The sequence below is a fragment of the Erpetoichthys calabaricus genome, chromosome 6 (assembly GCF_900747795.2).
Source record: "Erpetoichthys calabaricus chromosome 6, fErpCal1.3, whole genome shotgun sequence".
NCBI lineage: Eukaryota > Metazoa > Chordata > Cladistia > Polypteriformes > Polypteridae > Erpetoichthys > Erpetoichthys calabaricus.
The window spans coordinates 102,719,201-102,741,488 of NC_041399.2; the positions used below are offsets into that span (position 1 = coordinate 102,719,201).

The 22,288-nt window shown below is 36.3% G+C and overlaps 1 protein-coding gene across 2 annotated transcripts in view; it reads left to right on the forward strand.

Moving 5' to 3' along the window:
• The first annotated feature begins 2,741 nt into the window (after positions 1–2,741).
• The window catches only part of LOC114653473 (cadherin-10-like), a 161,896-nt gene continuing 142,349 nt past the window's right edge, over positions 2,742–22,288 (forward strand). Inside the window, exon 1 of one of the 2 annotated variants that reach the window (XM_028803820.2) lies at positions 2,742–3,082. Coding sequence is in view for 1 of the 2 variants with exons in the window: in XM_051929362.1 (XP_051785322.1) it covers positions 19,840–19,862 (23 nt within the window). In the remaining variant the exon portion in view is untranslated. Of the gene's footprint in view, positions 3,083–19,662; positions 19,863–22,288 lie in introns of those variants that run through there. The other variant, XM_051929362.1, reaches the window with a different exon arrangement.

The following is a 22,288-nucleotide window of genomic DNA, read 5'->3' on the forward strand; positions in this document are numbered from 1 at the left end:
TCTGTGTATTTAAACAAATCTTTATGTGTGTCTTTATATCTGTCTATTTATATGCATTTATTATTAATTTCATGAAAAATGGTTGATGATTACAGCTAAAGCAGAGGCAGACTCAAGTATGTGATGTGTGAAAGGAACAAAGACACCATTTTCAAAATCTCTGGAAGTCATACTGGTTTTCCACTTCACTAGAGTATATACAGAGCATTATGCAGCATATACACTGATAGAAAAAAGAAAAACAACATTTTCTGGAATAAGAAAACTCTAGCTAAAGCTTCTCTACTGTGACAAAAAAGTTGTCAAGTTATTTTAGATTTTCTGACTGGCAATCCAGCTTGTGCAGTGAGGCATCACAGCTTGCCAAACACATGAAAGCTTATTAGGTCCAGTTGTACCCAAAGAGGTGCAGGTAGAAAAACGTATGATTAGGTGACCTTTATAAAATGTCTTCTTTCAAAGCCTAAGTCACAGCAAGACAAAAGCTCCATAGATTTCTGTAATGCACATATTGTCATCTGAAGCAAAGGTGAGGGCCATTGGCATGCTTCAGGCAGAGGTGTCTTGTTTCAGCATTACCAGACACTATCTATAGTGTCATGACTACACCAGAACAAGACCAACACAGAAGACTGGTCCATCTGAGACCTTGTTTCAGAAGCACCACCCTTACAGATGGTAAAACTTCTAATAGACATATTGCCTACATCAGTACCAGGATAATGAGGTGTAGGTGCCATGCTGCTGGCCTTAAGGGGACCTGTCAGAGGTCCTCTACTCACACATCCTAGATGTCTGATCCATTAATAAGACACTACTGATCCACACACAGCAACTGTGTTCAGATCTGTCCAGAGCAAAGGCTGTTGGTGTGCAGGTGCGGCCTCTCCTTGCTTTCTCTCCTGACCTTAAACCCATACAGCATCTTCATCTGAAGACGTGAACCTCCACCTGCCAATTGCCAGCACCTTCATCAAGCTGTTCAGTAGGAATGGGATAACATCTCACACATCCACGTCCTCAGGCTCATTGGCTCAATGCCAAGGTGTCAAGCAGTGGTGGCTGCAAGAGGCGGTCACATCAGACACTGCAGGACTGCAAGAAGACTGTTGTTAATGTTCATGGCTGTCATTGATTTCCTGTTGTTTTAGTGGTTGTACTTTTTGCCTAATTTATCTCATTTGTTTCTTGTTATTTCATCTATTAAAATAGAAATTTCAATCCAACAATAAATGTTGTTTTTTCTTTTATAAAAAATGTATAAGAATCACATTTCTAATGTTAAGTTATATCTTCATTCCTATTATTATCCTACTAGCACAGGCTGAAAGTCTCATACAGTATGTACACTCTATGCATTTAAATGGATTATACACCTTTAAATAAATATATAGAAAAGTATTTTTGGCATTTCTTACTAGGCTTACAACTGTGACTGAGAATTAAAAGATTGTGATGTAGAGATGTGAATCGTGGTACTGACTGATACAGTTTTGTAGTACCCTTGAGGTTCAATTTTGAAATGTTACTCACTCTGAAAATGAAGGTTTTGCATTTTATTGGTGTACTTGTTTAAGAGATGGATAATAATTTGGTTTGGGTATATGTTTTATTATTTAGGCAGTATTTATTTGACATAAATAAGCCAAGGGACAGCACAACAAGTTACTTTTAAACTTTTAGTTGAAATGTTCATAATAGTATGGCTAAAAAAAAAAGTCTTGAAATAGGAGATGGCGCAAGATGACACTTCCTATTGTCAACTAAACCGTTAGCTGTAGCATGCACTTACTTCCCTGTGACAGATCAATAATTAACAGCTTGTAAAATCTGGAAACGGTTTGACTCAGTCGTTCATTATGTTCTTACTACAAAGACCTTCTGGATGACCCTTGTTTTGTCTGTCAGAATTTCTGCAGGATTATACATTGTGTTTATCTTTTTTTCACCCATTTAAGAAGACTCCACATACCGTATACTGTACAGGAGCTAAAACGTTTTTCAGACTACTCTGCTTGAACCCTAACATATTGAATGCACGGTTTTGTTTTTTGTGCCTATCTATCAGTGGGTTGTTCAACAGCAAACAGTCTATTTCCTTAACTTTTTTACATAACACGCTGTAACACATGACTTTCAAAAGGTACAAGCTAATTTGATAATTATTTTTATTTTATAGGATGTTTCTTTTTTCCTGCCCAGTCAAGCTCTGGTTTCAGGCTTTATTCTGATGCTGCTACGATTGGCTCCACCCCATTCACCCTCGCCACGCTACGCGACCGTGCTGGATCAGAAAACAGGTCGATGGATGGATTTGCTATTCTAAACTGTCTGGAAATAACGGATTGGCTAAATAGAAACGTAAATAAACGAACACATCTCTTGTAATTAAGACTGAATTTCAGACGTATCCGTAGTGATTTTAAAGTATCATGAGTTTATTTTCCTTCCTTATCCCTTTAAGAACAACAGATAGAAGGCTTTAAGCTAATTGTTGAGTTCAATACCCTGGAAAGTTCACCTTTCTGAACAAATAATTTCGACTCACAACAGTGACGCACTATTTTGGGGAACGACTTTGACAGCAAAGAACAAACAAAAAAAAAATCCAACAAGAAGCAAATCAGATCAGAACCGGGAACGATTTCTTTCAAACATTAAACATTTTTTTTCCTTCTTCGTTGAAAAGGGGCGGAATATGAAGAGGCGGGAGGGTCACTAACAAAACCCTTTATTCTTCTACACGCTCCTGTATTCACATGGAAAGTCGGTCATCCCGGAATATCCAAAACACTTCCCACAACGCGTCTAACCTCCTCGTCCTCCAGTCTGCGGCTTCATCGCCAACACTTCTCTCCCTGTGTGAGGGGAGGATTTTTTTTTTCTTATTAATCAGGGACTCTGAAATGCAGCCAATCAGCAGCAGATCCCCTCTGCCTTAGCTCTCTGCCTTCCAGAGCTAAAAGTGATGCAGAGAGAGGCAGCTGGAGAGCAGACTGTGCGGCTCAGTCCGGCTGCTGCAGTCAGAGGATACGCATCGCATCCCTCATCTGTTACTTGCGAGCTTCCCCCATTCTGCTAGGTGAGTGAAATTTAAAGAAAAACAAACTTTTCAGTCCATTAGAAGAACTTTGTCCATACACGGTCACATGCGTGAGAAAGCCTGTCCAAGGCCCAGTTTGTGCGTGTGTTAATGTGTTTGCGCGTTCATAGGTGCCTGCGGAAATGTCAAATCTGGAAGCGTGCAGGCGATGAATAGGTATGCATAAGCGTATTTACTAGTATATATTGTAGAGTAAGCCTTAAAATGGATGTCCGCCTTACATGTACAAAACAGACTTAACTAGGAGTTCTTTAGCTTGTTTATAACGGCCGTCCCGTTCAAGTAAAGTTTACATATCACTGAGTTACTTTATTATCTGGATTCATATTTTTGCACGTAGCCGACAAAATAATCGTCATCCATCCGGATGTGTTTCTGCCTCTTCACAATTGTTGCTAATATTAAAAATGATAAAGACTATATTTATTGATCCATTCACCCATATTCTGAGCTCGCAGCATCCGTAAGAGCAGTCACAAGGAGGGAGTCAGATCTCGTGTTTGCAGCATCGAGTAAGGGAGTGGAACAAGTCCTGGACGGGACGCTATTATTAATATCGCATTAATATGCATTATTCAAAATTGTGTTTATATTCGATATTATTATTATTATTATTATTATTATTATTATTGCTGTATAAATTACAAGCTGTCCTTACACCATTTCTGTTTGTGTACGCTTCATTACCTGCTTCATATCAGAGCTAATGCATGCGGTGTCAAAACGTTAGTCGTCTTCTGTTATAATTTACACTACTAACAAGTGCAGTACTGAAAATTATTAACGAGAATGTTTAAATAAAATTAGTATTATTAAACATTAGTAACTTGCATATACTGTAATTCTAGTTTACAAGTGGTGATGCGTACTCTGTCTCAATGCAAAGTCAGTTCAGTTGGGTAACTCAACATACTTTTTAAATAATAAAAGAAAAAGTTCAGGATTTGGATTTGTTTTAACCTGTTACATGTAAAAGCGTGAAATTAAAGTATCATATGTTGTATTGATATTTTCCCCCTTTTTATGCAAGAAGATATTCCTTGACAGATGGCCAGGTCGAGCTAATAAGCGTCTGATCTCAGAAGGCAAAGTTAATTGTACAGATGATCGCTGGGGTTTAAGACGCATGGTAGTAAATGTGATTTATTTGAAACGAGGAGCCAGTCGGTTATTGGTTCCTCCTCTCGCGTTTTATTTACTGGTGAAGCCATCGTCTTTTTATTTTATTCGTAAAGCAAAGCAAGACTGTTGAGACGTAGTGACGGCATGGGAACCCGCACTTAAGTTTTCAGCTTTACCTAGGTTGCTTCTTTTTCATAGATTTTTTTTTCTTTTTGCGGTTGGTGCGATGCGCCAATTAACGACAATAAATACAAATTGTAGCGTAACTGAGATGTTGGAGTAGAAAAATACATACGAGTGAATTGAGCATGGACCCGTGGAACTGTGGTTAATCTGGATGGGTTTTCGTGCATGTGTAGGTAAATGTGCAGTTTATTTTCACCAATATTTTCAAATCTTGCCATTATGCAGTATTGGGAACGGGCAGACGCCAGACTACTTTACAAACTCACAATAAAATCCCACTTTTAAATTCATGGTGTTCTGTTTTGTGAAAACATATATATATATATATATATATATATATATATATATATATATATATATATATATATATATATATATATATATATAATTGGAAAGGCGAATTCGGAATCCAATTTATGGGAAAAATAAATGTCGATCTCATTTTGAATTCCCATTTCCCCTTGTCCTCTCTACAGATGCTTACTTAAGGTAATACGGCAGTGGGGACGTGCCCAGCATCGTTCAGTGGGAAATGAGCATTCTCACTGTAGCCTACTACTGCCAGATCAGCGCTGTTTACAATCATTCGGGGCGAGAGTTAGCGTTTCAGTTGTACAAAGGACAGTCCTCACGAATCGCGGCGACTGGAACAAGAGTGTCGAAAAGCAAACAGTTGCCTGGCCGATACGAATGCGCAGACATTCTTTTTTTTCTCTGTCTCTCTCTCTCCTGGGTTTGGTAAATATGTCACCTTTGAAAAAAAGGAAAAAATCGGTGTAGTTAGATGCTTTTCGCTGCCGCTGTTCAGACATCTATCAATCTTATCAGTCTACTAGATGAGTCGCAAAATTTTGATGTTGGGAGATTGCAAGGCGAGAAAGGAACTGAATTCCAGTTGTGCATAATATTTGAAATTATTATTGTTTACGAATTTATTTTTGGAAAATGTTTGACCCATGTATTGTTACTTTAATTCTATCTATCTATCTATCTATCTATCTATCTATCTATCTATCTATCTATCTATCTATCTATCTATCTATCTATCTAGTGCCCTTTTATTAATCTGCTATCTACAGTTTTCTTTTTATGTGTGTGTTATTGCCTCCTTCAATTCCAGTCGTGCAGAAATCTACTCTGTAGGGAAGACTAAAGGTCATTTCAATCGCTCCTTTTCATACAGCAGCCTGTTTTATAAATGTTCAGTGTAATATCAGTTATTCCTAATAAGTCTTAATTTGGTTGATGCAAGTATTGTCATAATAATAAAATGTAACAGTTCTGACAGTCAAATCTTTCAGTTTGTATTCACTTAGTTTAGTTTGTTTTCTGAGCAATGTAATGAAGATTACAGTGAACGGACTTGCCTCAGTAGCCATAACATTATTTTAGAAGAGAATTTCATTATGGACAATCACACATGTGCTTTAGTGTAAAGGATCATTTATACATTATTTTTTTAAAATAATACTTATAAAGGAAGTGTTCTCTTTATTGAGCATGCAAGTTAAAAAAAAAAAATCAAACTAATTAGTTTTCAAGTGTCTCCGCCATTCCTAAATAAGTTACTTAAAGATGCAGCCATGCTGGATGGACTTTGGACAAACCCTGTGCTTGTCCATTTGCCCTGATTGGGTTGTTGAATAAATCCATGCACTCTTTTTCATTGCCAGTTTGGGCCACACGTGATGCAGGGCCAGTCCCGACTTCTGTGAAATGACATTGGGCGCTCACTCTCACAAAGGGGCGATTTTGTCTTGCTAATCTAACAGACAGCGTGTCGTAGAGCTATGGTAGTAAACCAAAAGTAACCCAAGGTAACCCACACAACAACGGTGAATATTCAAATTCCACAGAAAAGGCATCCCAAAAACGAGACTCCAGTCTGAGAAACAAGCACCATAAGGCAGCCTAACAATGCGCTTTGATACTATGCTGTCCTTTGCTTTATGATTAATTTTAAAATTTAAAATAATAAGTACATTAAAAAGATATAATACAGCAGGTGGCCAGTGTTGATCTGTGGTGATTCATTTTGGTTGAACTTTATTTATTTTCTGTTGGAAGACTGATCCATTAGTAAAAACATATTTTACTTGAGAGTATTGTGTGGTATCACATTTTCCTTTGATTTTTTTATGTATTGTACCATACTGTACTGCTCATCCTCCTACTGTATGGGGATTCTAATGTTTTGAGGTTTTTCATTATAAGAAGCTTGCCATAATATTAACAATAAACTTTTTTCACAGACAACCGTTATAATATAAACGCAAGTTTCTTATTTAGTGTACTAACTACACACATAACAGGTCCATCTCAGAGGACTGTAGTAGGCTTTTAGTAGATTTTTGAAAAGATATAATAAAAATAAAAAATGTCTTTAAATCCCAGTCTAATGAGTTCATTGTAATCTAACAAACTCCATCAGTGTTAGTTAATTGTTTTTCCACTTTAGAGGATACAGAGGTGGGTTTCTATAGGGTGACCCTTATTAATATTTGCAAAATATAGCAGCTTACACACAAAAAGGTTAATATCTCTTAAGCCATGAGTTGAGTTGCAAGGCAGCATTTTTTAACCGCAATGCTAATGAAGTCTTTTATAATGTTTTCTTTATTGATTAGTTTAAAAGATGACAGTCAATGGTAAACTTCTGCAAATATAAGTAAAGATGTTTGTTTTAATTAAATAGCTAACTTGTTTTTGTACATCACAAAAATCTGAAGACAAATCTGGAAAAAAAAGTGCCAAGAATTTGTTCATGTATTTTTTATTTGTATCACATTAAAAAATTGAGGGTTGAAATAATTTGCAGAGCCACGTGTGAGAGGCTAAGGTGGTTTGTGCACTTTTCCACACTTAAGTATTTCTGTTAGGTAAAGTTTAAGAGAATCTGATTATCAGTTTTAGTGGATTAAGCAAAGCAGAAATGTGAAAATTGAAGAAAAAAAAAAAAGGAAATGTCAGCCAGTTTACGTTACAGATATCTGGACATTTTATGTGTACTCCTGAAATCATTTTTTTAAATCTTTTAGACGTAAAGTAACATAACTATTCTCAAACACTTAATCTAATACAGGATCACAAGGGGCTGAAAGCTATTTTAACAGGATTGGGCAGAGAGCAGGGACCAGCCCTGGATAGGGTCTACGGTCCATTGTAGAGACCACTGACACAAACATCCACAGGGCTAAGTTAGAGTAGTCAATAAGACCAACTTGATGGGAGAAGAAATCCTCCTGCAGACATGGGGAAAATGGGTACACTCTAAATGGATGGTGATTTGAAGCCAGGACACTTTATCTGTGAGGAAGCAGGGCTAACCTGATAGGGATAACACCTTTCTTCTAAGTGAAATTGTTATTGCAACACTAGAACACTGGTACACGACTCAGAAAATGTATCTGATAGACTTAAACACAGACAAATCTTGCATTATCAAAGTACTAGCTGCTTTATTTAATCAGAAGTAGTACAGAATGATCTGGCACCACCTTACGACGTACATAAACCGTGAGCCGACTCTTACATGTTAATGTAAGTCACACCCCCTCATAGATAACTGTCAGGCAGCCGTGCAAACCCAATATCCAACATCTGCACAAGAAGCAATTCTACCTTTTAATGGATTATCGAACCACTAGTCAGACAAAAGGCATGAAACTGCAACATTAAGCCAGAAAAAAAGTCTCACACAAAGATTGTCTAACAAACCTAATCTATCTTTAGGAAGGTGTTGAAAATAATAATAATAATAATAAATAAAAGCTCCACAATGATGATTTTTATTTCCAAGCATTAGCAGTAGAGCTAAAAAGTAAATGTGAAATAAAAGAGAGCAGCAATAACTAAAGATGAAAAAGCTAAAGGCATATTACACATTCAGATTGTGTTAACAAATTATAAAATAAAAATAATCCAATAGAATGCATTTCAGTTTTCTAGACAGTTGTATTCTTTAGCTGTTAGATGACTTGAGATCTGTATTTATTGAAACTTTATTCATTAATAACAAAATTGCTTTCTTATCTTGCCAAACATTTGTTTTTAATTAATCTGTCTTTAAATGTACCTTTATTTTTAAATATTTGAAGAATTGTTAGCTTGAGAAAACGAACAAAAGAGTTTTTGGTTTCCTTCAAGTCTTGTTGTGTGATGGGTATTGGGCACCCCCTTGTGGTTTGTAGATAACTTGCAGTAGAAAAAGTTCACTAAATGCTCAGTGGAAGTCCATCCACCTGACTATTTGGTTGTTGGCACAGTTTATTAGATTATGGAATGGATACCGTAAAGCAAAAAGAGACAAATGCATGAACTGATGGAAATCAAATGCGATGCTTAAGTAGCAATGGAAGTATCAGAATTATCTGCTTGAACTGAGACCTGAATGACCTTGTAATGGAAGAAAAGGGTTGAGAATTGCATTATAAAGCTTATCATTAAAAAAAAAAAGAAAAAAAGAAAAACTCACCTTGCCTTTAACAAATTTTAGAAAAGGAAAAGAAACATTGTGCATTCTTAATATGTTAAAAAAAATTAAACTGAAAATCAATGAAAGCAGTATTTCTGTTGAGGAAGCTATTTTACTGAACTGTTCTGTGGAACATCATAAAAATATATAGTGTGGTCTCAGCATTGACAAAATGGGCTAAAACAAATGGCTTAAAGTATACTATAGCTGAACAACCTGCAAGAATAACAAGGTAGTCATTTTTTTAATTATAAATTTTATTTTATTCTGTAAAAGCAGTGCTTTACATTGGCATTGATAATCAATAAAATAAGCAATACTAGTATAACAGATACAACAATTACTTCAGAACCAATCTAAAGAAAACAAAAGAAAAAAGCACAATTTGATAAAATAGTACATTTTTTATAGTGCAACTTCACTTGATCACTTCTCAAACACATTTCCTTATTAAAATAGGTCAATAAAAACATAAGTACATACTTAGATCAATTGTAAACAAGAGAAATTCCTCTCATTCTTAGTAACATAACACCCTATTGTGTAAGGCAGGTTACATGAATTTAGTTTAAATTATTCCTCATAAAAGTACTAATTCTGTGAATTTAATTCAAGTAACTGAGTAACTAGATCTATCTATCTATCTATCTATCTATCTATCTATCTATCTATCTATCTATCTATCTATCTATCTATCTATCTCTCTCTCTCTCTCTCTCTCTCTCTCTCTCTCTCTGTCTCTGTCTCTGTCTGTCTGTCATGATGAAAGGAGGACTTGCAAGGAGGAATATTAATAATAAAAAAAAGTTGAAGGTAAAAGACTAAGGGTAAATTGACAACAAGTTGACTGAATACTGAGAAATAAATAAAAAATGCAAATTCAAGAGTTGAAAGGAAAGGTCTAGCAAAACTGTGACCATTAGATTGTTCATACAGAAGATATGCTTAGTCAGTAACACAAAATCAGTAACCATTGTAGGGCAGCATGGAGCATAGAGGGCAGTGCTTGGACAATGTTTTGAGTTATTAGTGCAGTTAGCTTCTTTTTTGTTTGCTTAATAATCTTTCAAATATTTAATGCTCCCCACTGTCCAGATTCATGATGATTTACTGAGTGGTGAATGGTAAGTGGCTCAATGTCAGTGGACCCAACAGTATGCTGAGGTCCTGTCTATGGCTATTGCTCACCATTTGAGAGACCTGGTGAGACCTGAGCAGTTCACTACCATTACCAACACAAAATGGGTTTTGTAAATAGACTGAAATACACACACACACACACACATATATATATATATAGATAATATTGTTGATTCCTAAAAGGAAATCTACTTGCTCCACCAGCAGCCCAGGATGTAAAGTCATAGTGGCAAACTGTTAAAAGAACAAAACAAAGAGCAAACTATTTCATTAATGTTACACCCAGTACTGTACACATAATTTAATAATATATAGAAATATTCTCCCTATGCCAGTTCGTCTATATTAACTAACTAGGGATTCTTTATTCAGAATGATAGCTAATTATGTTTTGTGTTTGTTTAGTCCTTCATAGATGGAGGTAAAGACATTTTTTCATTTTTCTTTGGTTGCCAGAAAAGCAGATCATTACCAATAGGTCACTGGCACACATGAGGCTTCTTTTTTCAGTTATAAATTTTCCCTGAATTATGTTCTAATTGATGTGCATTAACAAATGACTGAAGTATAATTCTTCTCTGTATACTGCCACTACATAGCGTATATCTTATTTGCCTAAAATAATAAAATACAGTTTTAAAAACAGATTATATGGGAAATCATTTAGGCTTATACTTGCTGAGTTGAAATACAATTACTTTTTTTAAAGCCGCATACTATATATAAGAACTGAATGTTTGCATATGTAAACGTTAAAATTGCACCTGTAAAATGAAGATAGGGTTAAAAGTACTTTTAAGACCACCTATTTGGTGCCCGATAAATGGTTAGTGATGATATGGGGCTGCTGTGACTTTTGATGCTGGTTGGAGGAGGCCCCATGAGTAACAATCAGCAGACATGTTTTGTTATTACTGTTATGAAATTAATGAGTTAGGAAATCCCAAATGACATGGAACATCTTGTTTTCGTGTATGTTGATACCATCCACTGCCTAAGTTAAACAAGGTGACATAGCTTAGTCTGTGAAATCGACAAAGCATCTCTAAATATAACAGCAGACAGCTATATGATTTGAGACACTGTTGTTTAATTTTTCAAGGAGTTCTAGTTTCTGCTGAACCATGTGCCTCTGTTGGATTCTCAGGTTGCTTGTACCACAAGTCTCTGGGAGATTTTCACAGGGTGAAAAAAGCACAGGAACCTCAGAGTGACCTGAGAGATGTAGATTAGTTGTCATCAAGCATCAGGATTTTGGTTATGAAAAAAGAGAGTGCTTTTCTCAGTTGAACTGTAAGCAATGAGCTGAATGTAATCTGTCCTTTATCCAACCGGACAGTTTTTATGAGCAACAGCAACGCAAATGGTCCTAATGTGACAAACAAGTTGCAAAGTTTAACGAGGGCAGCATTGATCAAAGCTCCTCCTGCCACCAGCCATGACCTACATCTATGACAACTCATCAGTTTTGTGAGATGCTGGACACTTCAAGACGAATATTTTCTCCTCTAGAAGGGCAAGTATTGCCATGTTGTAGCTATTTTTTCAAACCTTGTGAAAGGTAATAGATTTTTCTGTATTTCTTGCAACATTTTGCATGAAGCCTAGCAGTTACTTTTGATGTTAACTTCACTGGAAAAAGAATAGAAGATAAAAGCAATAAGGCCATAGTTATTATATTATTATTATATTGGACTGCAATTCCCACTCTTAGTCTTAGAGACTTCTTAAAACTTTTTTCTTAATTGTCACTTTGAGTCAATGCCTTTTGTTTAAGGCAGTATCTGATCTCATTTAGTGGTCCAGAAAGAATTCAATATCTACTTTATTGTTTTTGTCTTTGGTTCCGAAAGCACAATTGCCTTCCAGGCCGTACCTTTGAAAATTGATTATTATTATTATTGCTTTTATATACTTTCGCAATTGCTGAACTGCTCTACTACAGTGCAAATCTTGACTTGTAGAAGAAAAAGATTACTTAGTAAGGTCACACAACAGAATCCGTTGACCTCTCATTGTTAATATACCACTGGGAAAGTGAAGTAGATACTGTGCTATCATTTTGGTGGAAAAATTATCAAATGGCAAGTCAACTGGACAACCTATCCATTTTCACAACCCTCTTTTCCACTGTAGGATCATGGGATCAGGGCTAGAAGTACCCCTAGATGGGATACCACTTCATCACAGAGCACACGCACATTCACAATCACATCATAGAGCACAGGCACATTCACAATCTTTGTGATGTGTGAGAAAGTGGATGTGCCTGGTGAAAATCCTACATGAATATCTACAAAACATGCAAAGCTCCACACAGTCCAGTTTGGGGATCCGACCCAAGCAACTACCAATGCATGGTAGCAGTCATAACCACTGTACTGCAGTCCCACTCTGAAAAGGGAATTAAACAAAAGGCAGAATCTGGACAAATTATTACATTGAAGTAAAAACCTGCAGTCATTTTGGCTTTCCAGGAGAAAGATTAGTGGGTGAAGCTGCTGAACAACTGTTGTGAGAAAATGACCTTGGATAATGAACAGAGGTGAAAATATTACTAATGTCAAGTTGCTTGTACATGTTATTTTTTTTCCTTTTTCATGTAAATTAATACCTGACATGACATTTATGCTCTGCATAGTTCCTTTTTAATTCAGATCCATGTAATTTATGTTAATTATATGGTACAGAAAATTAAAAGCATTTGTTGCTAGTCTAAATGATGCAGAAACATGCGATGACAACACTGTATATGGTCGAATGACAAAGTAGATCACACATTACTAAATACAGCAATAAAAAATTAAAATAAGTAAATAAATATTGATACATATGTAAATGTAACAAGTTAAAAACACTAATTATAACTACAAAGCATGCGGCAGAAAATCAGTTGTGGGCTAGAAAATGTTAATTCTGACTGAAATGTCTCTAACCTATAAAACTTCTCTCACTGAGAAGTCTGGAAGTAACTTGGTGTGTTCAACGACAGAAAGAAATGATGGCAGACTTAGTCAGGGTTAGACACGCAGCGGGGACAAGATGAAAGCTGTCTGAATAGTTACAGCATCCATGCCATTCAAAAGTGCCATCCTTGTAGCAGTAATTGTGCATAAATTTCTTCCTGTGCTCAGGGATCTCGATATAATGTGTAACAAGATTCAACGGCCATAAAAACGTGCAGCCGGCAAACAGCTGCAGATTGTGTTCTGTCGCTTCCCCTTGACGTATGGATATGTGAAGCTGAGAGACTTTCAATTACTTTTTGACACAGCTGTCGATCAACCTGAAGAGGAAGGTCTTTTTAAAATTGAACCTAATGGTAGAGTAATACATGTTTATGCTACAGAAAATTCACTCTTGACAGACACAAAGAATGGGTTGTGAAGAAGGGCAATTTAACTTGTGATTTACTCATCATAAGTACAGTAAGAAATGGAGAGAGCTCCTGAAGGTGACTATTTGAACTAATAGGATTCTACCACCATAAACTACACAACAAAATATAAACCCAACTGCTGTTTGCCTGAAGAACCTGTATGTGAAATCGTAAGAGAGGCCACACTTATTGGTAGGTCTGATGAGAAAGTAGTTAAAAAATAATAAAAGAAAGATCCTTTTTTTTGCCCTAGTTAACTTTTATTGGCTATAAAATGGCAGAGATCACTTCAAACAGCTTCTACATATTTTCACACTGGGCAAGTCCCACAATTCTATTCTTACTAAATCTCTTTTTTTTAAATATTGCCCAGAGCAGAACCCATGAGGTTCTTTGGATATGTACACTCCTGTGATTTACTTGAGTACTGCTTGTATTGGTCTTGTTGCAAAATGAGTCAACTTTTCATTTTCTGCAATGCTTGAAAACTGCCTGGAGTGTTGTTAAAGCATGATAAGTGCAGAATGATCATTTTAAATCAGAAGTAATTGGCAGTACTACTAGCCAAGTGAGGACTCCAAGCAGGAATATGTTTTGAAAGACTCATTCACTGAAATGCTAAAATAAAAAAAGAAAGCACAGAACTGCTATTGTCTTGACATCTTCATTAAACAGGAGATGTAGAAATATAATTTTGCATTTATTATTCATCAGTTAAGTATCCAGAAAAGAGGTTGTAAGTTTAATTTATAACCTTACCCTGTGTAGTATGTCTAAACTTTAACATTCTGTCCAAGCTTGGTTCTTGCTGCCAGAACAGGCTCCAGCTCCTAGCAACCCGGACCACTTCAAAGCAGATGCTGAAAATAGAAGAGAAGCCTATGACTAAGCTCAATAATTCAATAATATCCCTCCAGCTCTGCAGAATGGTACAAATAGGGGGACTGAAAATGCTGGAGTGTTAGTCTGGCAAATTAACTACATCTGCCCATACCAGAATGAAGCTACATTCATAGTTAAATTAATATAAATAACCCTGAAGAGAGAGACTCCAAACTTCGACAAAATTCTTTATGTCTAGCATTTCGAGAGTCAGTCCTTTAAGAAATCAACATCTACAGTCAGTGGTGATGGGTGATGGTTTGTTCTTAATTAGAGTACTTAAGTTTAACTAAATTATCACATTTGGAGTGTGCTCATTCACCCTGCATCCATGCACTAACACCCCCCAGATAGCCCCGCTTCCAACTGTGCAAATTAGGTTGATGGCTCAGAAATGGATAGGGTGTGTGTTGTGCATGAGTGTGACCTTCAAGGAACTGATTCATGGTTGATTATAGGGTGCGTTTCCTTTTAACCCTTTTAAAGAACAGATTGCATGCACTTTTATGTGACATTTTTACTCAAAGCAACTTAAAAGACTGCAGTAAGATTCTTTATCTGCGTTCAGAATTGGAGCAGTGGTGGGCTAAGTGGGTCACAATACAAGTCAGTGTTTATAGCTCAGTGCATTAGCCAATAGGCCACACTATTTGCACATTAACAAAATAATGAACAATATTATTATTATTTATAGCAACTTTTAAATTAGTGAGGTTCAGCTGGATTTTGTAAAAAAATATTAATATTCTTTTATTCCTCAATCATTTATAAATGTGTTTTTTTGTTCTATTCAATGAAGATAAGACAATCATCTAATTAAATATACTGTAATTCAAAGTACAAGACCCTTTTTTAAATTTAATTGCAAGATAGTGCACCACACTCCTAGGTTACTTATCCAAGTAATTAATTATCTCTTTTGAATGCAGAGTATATCTAAATTACACATTCAAAAGGAATTTGTATTTCATCATCTTCATGATACAAGCCACATTAATGATACAAGGTCTCTGTATTTTATAGTATCTTATCTTCAAATATGAAGTATAAAAGATGATTTTTATTTTGCCCACTTTTTCCAGTAATCCATCTCGTCTATTCATTTCTGGAGCCCATTTACCATATATACTCACGTATAAGTTGGGTCTTGAAACCCGAAAAATAGATCATAAAATCAGACCCTGGCTTAAACGCTTTTTGCCTCCTCCAATCTCGCATCAGTTTCTCAGACACATCAAGTTTTGTTTCAGCAGCGCAGTTATTTCGCTACTTTAACGATGTTTAATTTAAAACCAGCTTCATATTTTCTTCTGATCGAACGCTCCATCGTAGATAAGGGATGCTCTTACAATAAACGTGTATGAGGGTGTGAGACACACAAAACAGTGCAAATGTCGCTTCGGAATAGTTCGGGTATTACAGTATGGTTACATAGGCACAATAGAGAGAGAGAGAGAGAGAGGTTAGGAGCACACGCTGATACAGGGCATTGCCGCACCCACAGAGAAAAAAAAGCAGTGTGCTCCGTGGTTACTCTCTCAGGTGGGCTTTAACATATCATAATCTGTTGGACCAATAGTGTGAATTTTCCGTATTTGACTTATACGACCGACATTATAAAATACCACAAATTATACAGTAAAATCAAATTCCGACTTATCTGCGGGAGAACTTACCTGCGAGTATGTATGGTAATTTAATTTCAGGGTCACATGAAGTCAGAGCCAATGTCTGAACCAATGCAACTTTTTGCATAGAAATAGGTGTAAGCAGGACAAGGTAGAGAGATGTATGTGAATTGTGTTTAAAAAAATTTAGGGAAAAAAGTCGATAAATGGAAGGAATTAATAAGTTGATGTGTATTTTGTGACACTATTGATTTATCCTCTGACAGCACTGGACACAGGACACAAACTGACTCTCGATGGGTTACCAGTCCATCAAAGGAAATAGTATAATTTAAAGTTGCCAGTTAACCTAAATCACTAATTTTTAGGATGTTGAAAGAAATTGGAGTTACCAAAAATAACCCATATGGACAGGGAGTAAATTCTGAACAGTGACCAAAGAGGATGTCACACAAAGGAAACACGAGATGTGGGATTACTCTGTTAATTTCTTGAAATGCTAAAACGTAAAAAAAAAAGAATAATAAGAGCTTATTTTGAATGGATTTGGGGGTTAAAATTAATTATAAGGTATTATATAATTTACTTAATCCAATTTAAAGATGCTGAAAGTTGTCTGTCTCAGTATACCTGGGAACAGGAAGTAACCCTGAATGACAAACCAGCTCTTCTCAATACACACTCACACATACACAGCGCTGATGTAGAGTCACCAGTTTGGGGATTTGGCAGAGAGAACCCTCATAGATGCAAGGATAATGGGAAAATGGCCTACAGATGAACAGGTTCTGGTTTCAAACACAGAGCTAGTATTTGAAGTAGCAGCACTGGCCACTGTGCAATCCAGAATTATTTCTGTCCGAAAGCAAAAGGTAAAGATGTACCATTTGCAACGTTACATTAGCAGCTTTCAGGGCTTGCTATAGTGCTCTTGCTAGTTCCTTATTATGAATGAGCACAAAACCTTTGTTAAGGTATTGTTTTCTAGTAGTATGTGGTCAATAGTTTATATAAGTAATTGTATAGTGTTTTTTGATTGGTACTCTGTAGTAGTCGCGGGGACACTGAGATTTCTACCTTCTGAATATGTTTATATTGGGCCCTAAACAAAAGGTTTTTATGTATTCCCTAGGCCAATATTTCTCGACTGCCGATTGTGGGTTATCGGTGGGTTACGTAAGTGATCAATACCATGTATTAATCCCCGATTGAAGCATTTCATGGATGGAGAAACCCCACCCCCTCCAATTTGTACTTGATTCAGCAAGGGGAATCCAACTGTTACATTACCACTCAATTCACCAAGGGGGATATATACAGAGCTACAGAAAGCCTTCATTACTAAAAACAAAAAAGCCACTCTCAAAACCTGAAAAACAGATATTTTTTCTATCAGCAATTTTCTTTTTCTGTTTAATGGGAGCTGATGACTTTGTATGCTGATGTGAGCAGTGTTCTCAAAGAGATTCAGTGAGTTGCATGAAAATTACAGCTTCAAATATCAAATGAAAAACCATTTTGAATGCAGTATAAAAGATGCTTTAAAAATGTTTTAACACCCCCTGAGGGTCTGAGAAGTGGAGGATCTAAGAAGTGGAGGCCAACAAGTACACTAAGAATAGAATTCATGTTTCATAATGTCAGACACACAGTTTGTGGCAAGAGATAATTCTGTCAAAGTAGATATCTTGTTTGTTAGTTTCTGTCGTATACCACATATGTAACTATATTTACGTAATAGACCTTTTTTATTCTGAATAGGAAAGTTTTCAACATAAATACATTTTTTTAATGCAACATGTTTTACCTTCATTTTTTCCATGAGAAACTAAAACTGGTACTACTGTCTTTCATCAAGGTCTGCAAATCTGAATATGCCCAACTGGCATTTGCTGGATCACTGACTAGGACCACCAGCTGAGTCTTTGTGTGGCACTGGGAAGGTTTTACTTCAAAGTTTAATGGTTTAACCTAAAGAAAAAATATAATTTTTAGTACTAATTGATCTCCAAGTACAGTATGCTTGATCACTTTCAGTCAAAACCTATGATTGCCATACTAAGGTAACAAACAGCCAATGCCTCACTTCTCACCTAAAAATGACAAGTTCTTAGGTAAGAAGAAACTTTATTTGTATGCCATATACCAACTAATGGTGTACAGGTATTAAGGAAATGAAAAAAGTACCTAGTCTGTAGGTTATTTAAGTAAAAGGCCATACCATTTTAGTCTTAATATAACAATATATTTATTTCATTTTTTAAGTATACAGTACATGTTCATTTTAGACACATATTTCAAAAACTTTCAAAAATTATGAATATTTTCAGCAAGCTCTTTTTTCATTGTTTGTACTATGTATCATCCCTTGTGGTCACTATTTATTTATTTATTTTTATCCTCCAAAAAACTTTTCCATACCACAATGTGTGAAAAATGTTGGGATCTATTGTAACCTTGATCCAATAATGTGTACAATCATAATGGAACATAGGACGGTATACCATTTCTGTTAATGAAAGCACTGTAATACATGCCTGTAAGTCTCAAAGAAAGGCAATCAAGCGGGTTTTGTGTGATGAATATTTGTTAATAAAGGAAGCACTGCATTAAGCACACAAGGCTTTCATTCCCCAGGCCTCATTGTAATCACGGTGCTTTTGTTTTCTTTGTGCCTGCACCCTATTCATTCTCACTGAGTTATTAATTAAATGGCATTTATTAAGCCATACAATCTGTAATGAATAAGGCTAAACATTCAAAAATATCCCCTCAACAGCTCTACAGCAGTTAACGCATATAAGTTAAGACAACCTGAAACTCATTTCAAATAAAAATAAATGCTTTTAAATATTAGAAACTGTTATTTTAACAGCTGGGAAGTGGTGTATTAGCGTGTGTGTCTTGCCACTCCTTCAGGGTCTCAGGGAAGGCAGTCTTTTGGATCATTCTTTGGAAAAAAGGATGAAGAAATGATCTAAATCTAACCTTTACTTTAATGGTGGGCTAGAGTGTATTTCCTCAGCATGTTAGATTGCACCCGCTTTTTAGAACATTAGAAAAATTGTGACAAGAACAGGCCATTCAGACCAACAGACTTGTCCTTCCTACTCACCTAGATTGTCCAAAATAACATCAAGTCGAGATCTGAAAGCCACTTAAAGTCCTACTATCCACCACAATGCATGGTAATGTTTTCCATGTGACTGTGGTTCTTTATTTGAAGAAGCAATGTGTAACATTTGTGCCATTAATAAGTTTCCAACTGTCTCCCCGTATTCTTAATTATTATTTTAAAGTAACAGCCTCAATCCACTGTATTAGTTTCCTTCATAATTTTAAATACTTCAGTCATATCACCTCTTAATTTCCATTTGCTTAATCTGAAAAGGTTCAACTTCTTCAGTATCACCTCATAGCTCATGCCTTTCTTCTACAATCAGTCTAGTCACTCTCCACTGAAATTTCTTTGGCAATGCTACATCTTGTTTTTGTAATCTGGTGACCAAAACTGTACACAGTACTCAAGGTGAGACCTCACCAGTGTGTCAGATAGCATATATGCAAGGCTTATAATAATAATAATAATAATAATAATAATAATACATTTTATTTGTATGTCACCTTTACCATGTGCAAGGTGCTTCTAGTTCAGATTCCTGCGCGGCTGTTTCAGCAGGCAACTTGTTAGCAATAACCTCTGTGGTTTCTATGCAGAACTCCAGAGATTTGGCTTCAGCATTTTCATGAGGATCCAGTTGACCTGGATGTGCCTCCCTCAGCTCACTATGACACTGGAAGTACACCCATGTTAGGTCTTTATAGAGGCTGCAAGCTTGGAGTGGAGCAGAGGTAGGAGCTTATGTGACAAAGAGGAACAGTGATCTAGAGAGCAGGAAAGAAGGATGAAGATCAGAGGGAGAAAATGTCCTGTGGGAATGGGTACAGGTGAGCCTGAGTGCTAGTCAGGACAGTACTGTACAGATGAACCCACAATGGGCATATCTGTTATGTTTTCGATCATATGTTATACTGTTCTAGTATACCCTTTAAAAAGATCCTTTATTTATGTGGACTTTTGCTGAGCTGTTATTCTGGGTCAGCCAGTTGCTTAAGAGTGCCTGTCTAGGTGATATTGTCTGAAATTGGTATTTTTAAAGGATGGGGAGATGAATGTTGTAATTGTGGTTCATGCATTGAACTAAGAGATCACTTTCAGAGCAAATAATGAAATGAAACAGAAGACACAACTTTTTGTGAAATAAAAACTACTCCTGTATAGGACAGACCCCATGTCAGCACAACCTGAAGGACTATAGGGTATAACTCTTCATTTATTGAGGGTCAGTGCAGAGTCCTGAAATATCCTTTACTATGGGCAGGCATTAAATTTATGTCACCACATACTCCCAACTTTTGTATATTGTTTTAAAAATATAAATGAAAATTAAATGAAATATTGGAGGTCATTAAAGGAGGCTTCCCCAAATAAGCAGTCAAAGACAGGCAGAGGTTTGTTAGCTAAAGGCCAAAATGTTGTACTACTAGAACCAAAATGATTATCTAAAATCAGGGCTATGAAACATTAGGAAAAGAGTCCAATATACAATAAAGGCAGGTAAAAGAAAGTAGTGAAATCAGTTTGTGCTCAACATTAACCCAAACAGATGGATGCAAGCTAAAGCATACTGCCTTCTTTTATAGTTGACTTCTGTGTCACGTTACCAGTAACCACCATGACAACCATAAATAACATGAAATAGTGATGGCAACAACATGGCAATGCCCTTAAACATTTCAAAATGGTGTTGCACCATATCAAAATATAAATATTTCACTGAGGTACATGATGTGCCTAACAGAAAAATGGGCAAGGGGCTTGATGGACGAGAAAAATTTCAGAATCAAAAACCATGCAAAAGATCATTACTAAAGTCAAAAAATAACCAAAGCTATCAAACCCTAAAACACCAGCCTAAAATGAAAACAGAGAAGAAACATCAATGTTTCTAAACCAATAAAGGTCAAAGCCCATTGTAGGAAATATTGTAGTAACGAACTTTTCAGAATTCAGAATTTTCAGAATTTATAGGCCCGGACAAACCTTCATACAACATCATGTTTAACGGATTTAATTTTAACGAAATGTAAATTTCAGTATAACAAAATTTTTTCTACCAAAAATGGACACCGAAGATAATAATAGAATGCAAAAAATACTTATTCCCATGACTAAATGTTTTGGAGAGGCTTGGGAACCCTGCAACAGACTGTCTCTTTTTTGTTAGACCAAAAGAAAGTGACAGTCCGTGGTGCAATTTCTGGTTTCGGGCAGTCTTGGTGAGAGTGTAGGCATGACATCATACTAATAGTCATTGCTTCATTGAGTGCCTGCATGGATAGTTGTATCATGTGCGGATACCGTACTATTCTGTATTCATACCTGTATTTCTAAATAAAGAAAAGTTACATCTAACATCCCATTTTCAAATAAAATATTTTTTGCACTTTAAGAAGCACTGTTTTTTTTATACAGGTATTGTCAAGCTTGGATCACAGAGTTGTACGAGAGACTGGAAGGTCAGTCAAGGTTTCCAAGGAAAATACAGGTACTTTATTACTGTACAGTAATCCCTCCTCCATCGCGGGGGTTGCGTTCCAGAGCCACCCGCGAAATAAGAAAATCCGCGAAGTAGAAACCATATGTTTATATGGTTATTTTTATATTGTCATGCTTGGGTCACAGATTTGCGCAGAAACACAGGAGGTTGTAGAGAGACAGGAACGTTATTCAAACACTGCAAACAAACATTTGTCTCTTTTTCAAAAGTTTAAACTGTGCTCCATGACAAGACAGAGATGACAGTTCTGTCTCACAATTAAAAGAATGCAAACATATCTTCCTCTTCAAAGGAGTGTGTGTCAGGAGCAGAGACTGTCATAAAGACATAGAAAACAAACAAATCAATAGGGCTGTTTAGCTTTTAAGTATGCGAAGCACCGTGGCACAAAGCTGTTGAAGGCGGCAGCTCACACCCCCTCCGTCAGGAGCAGAGAGAGAGAGAGAGAGAGATAGAGAGAGACAGAGAAAAACAAACATGCAAAAATCAATACGTGCCCTTCGAGCTTTTAAGTATGCGAAGCACTGTGCAGCATGTCGCTTCACTAAGCAGCTGCACAGAAGGTAGCAAAATAATCTTTCAGCATTTTTAGACGAGCGTCCGTATCGTCTAGGTGTGCGAACAGCCCCCCTGCTCACACCCCCTACGTCAGGATGAGAGAAAGCGCAAGAGAGAGAAAGAGAAAAGTAAGTTGGGTTTCTTCTCAGCCATCTGCCAATAGCGTCCCTTGTATGAAATCAACTGGGCAAACCA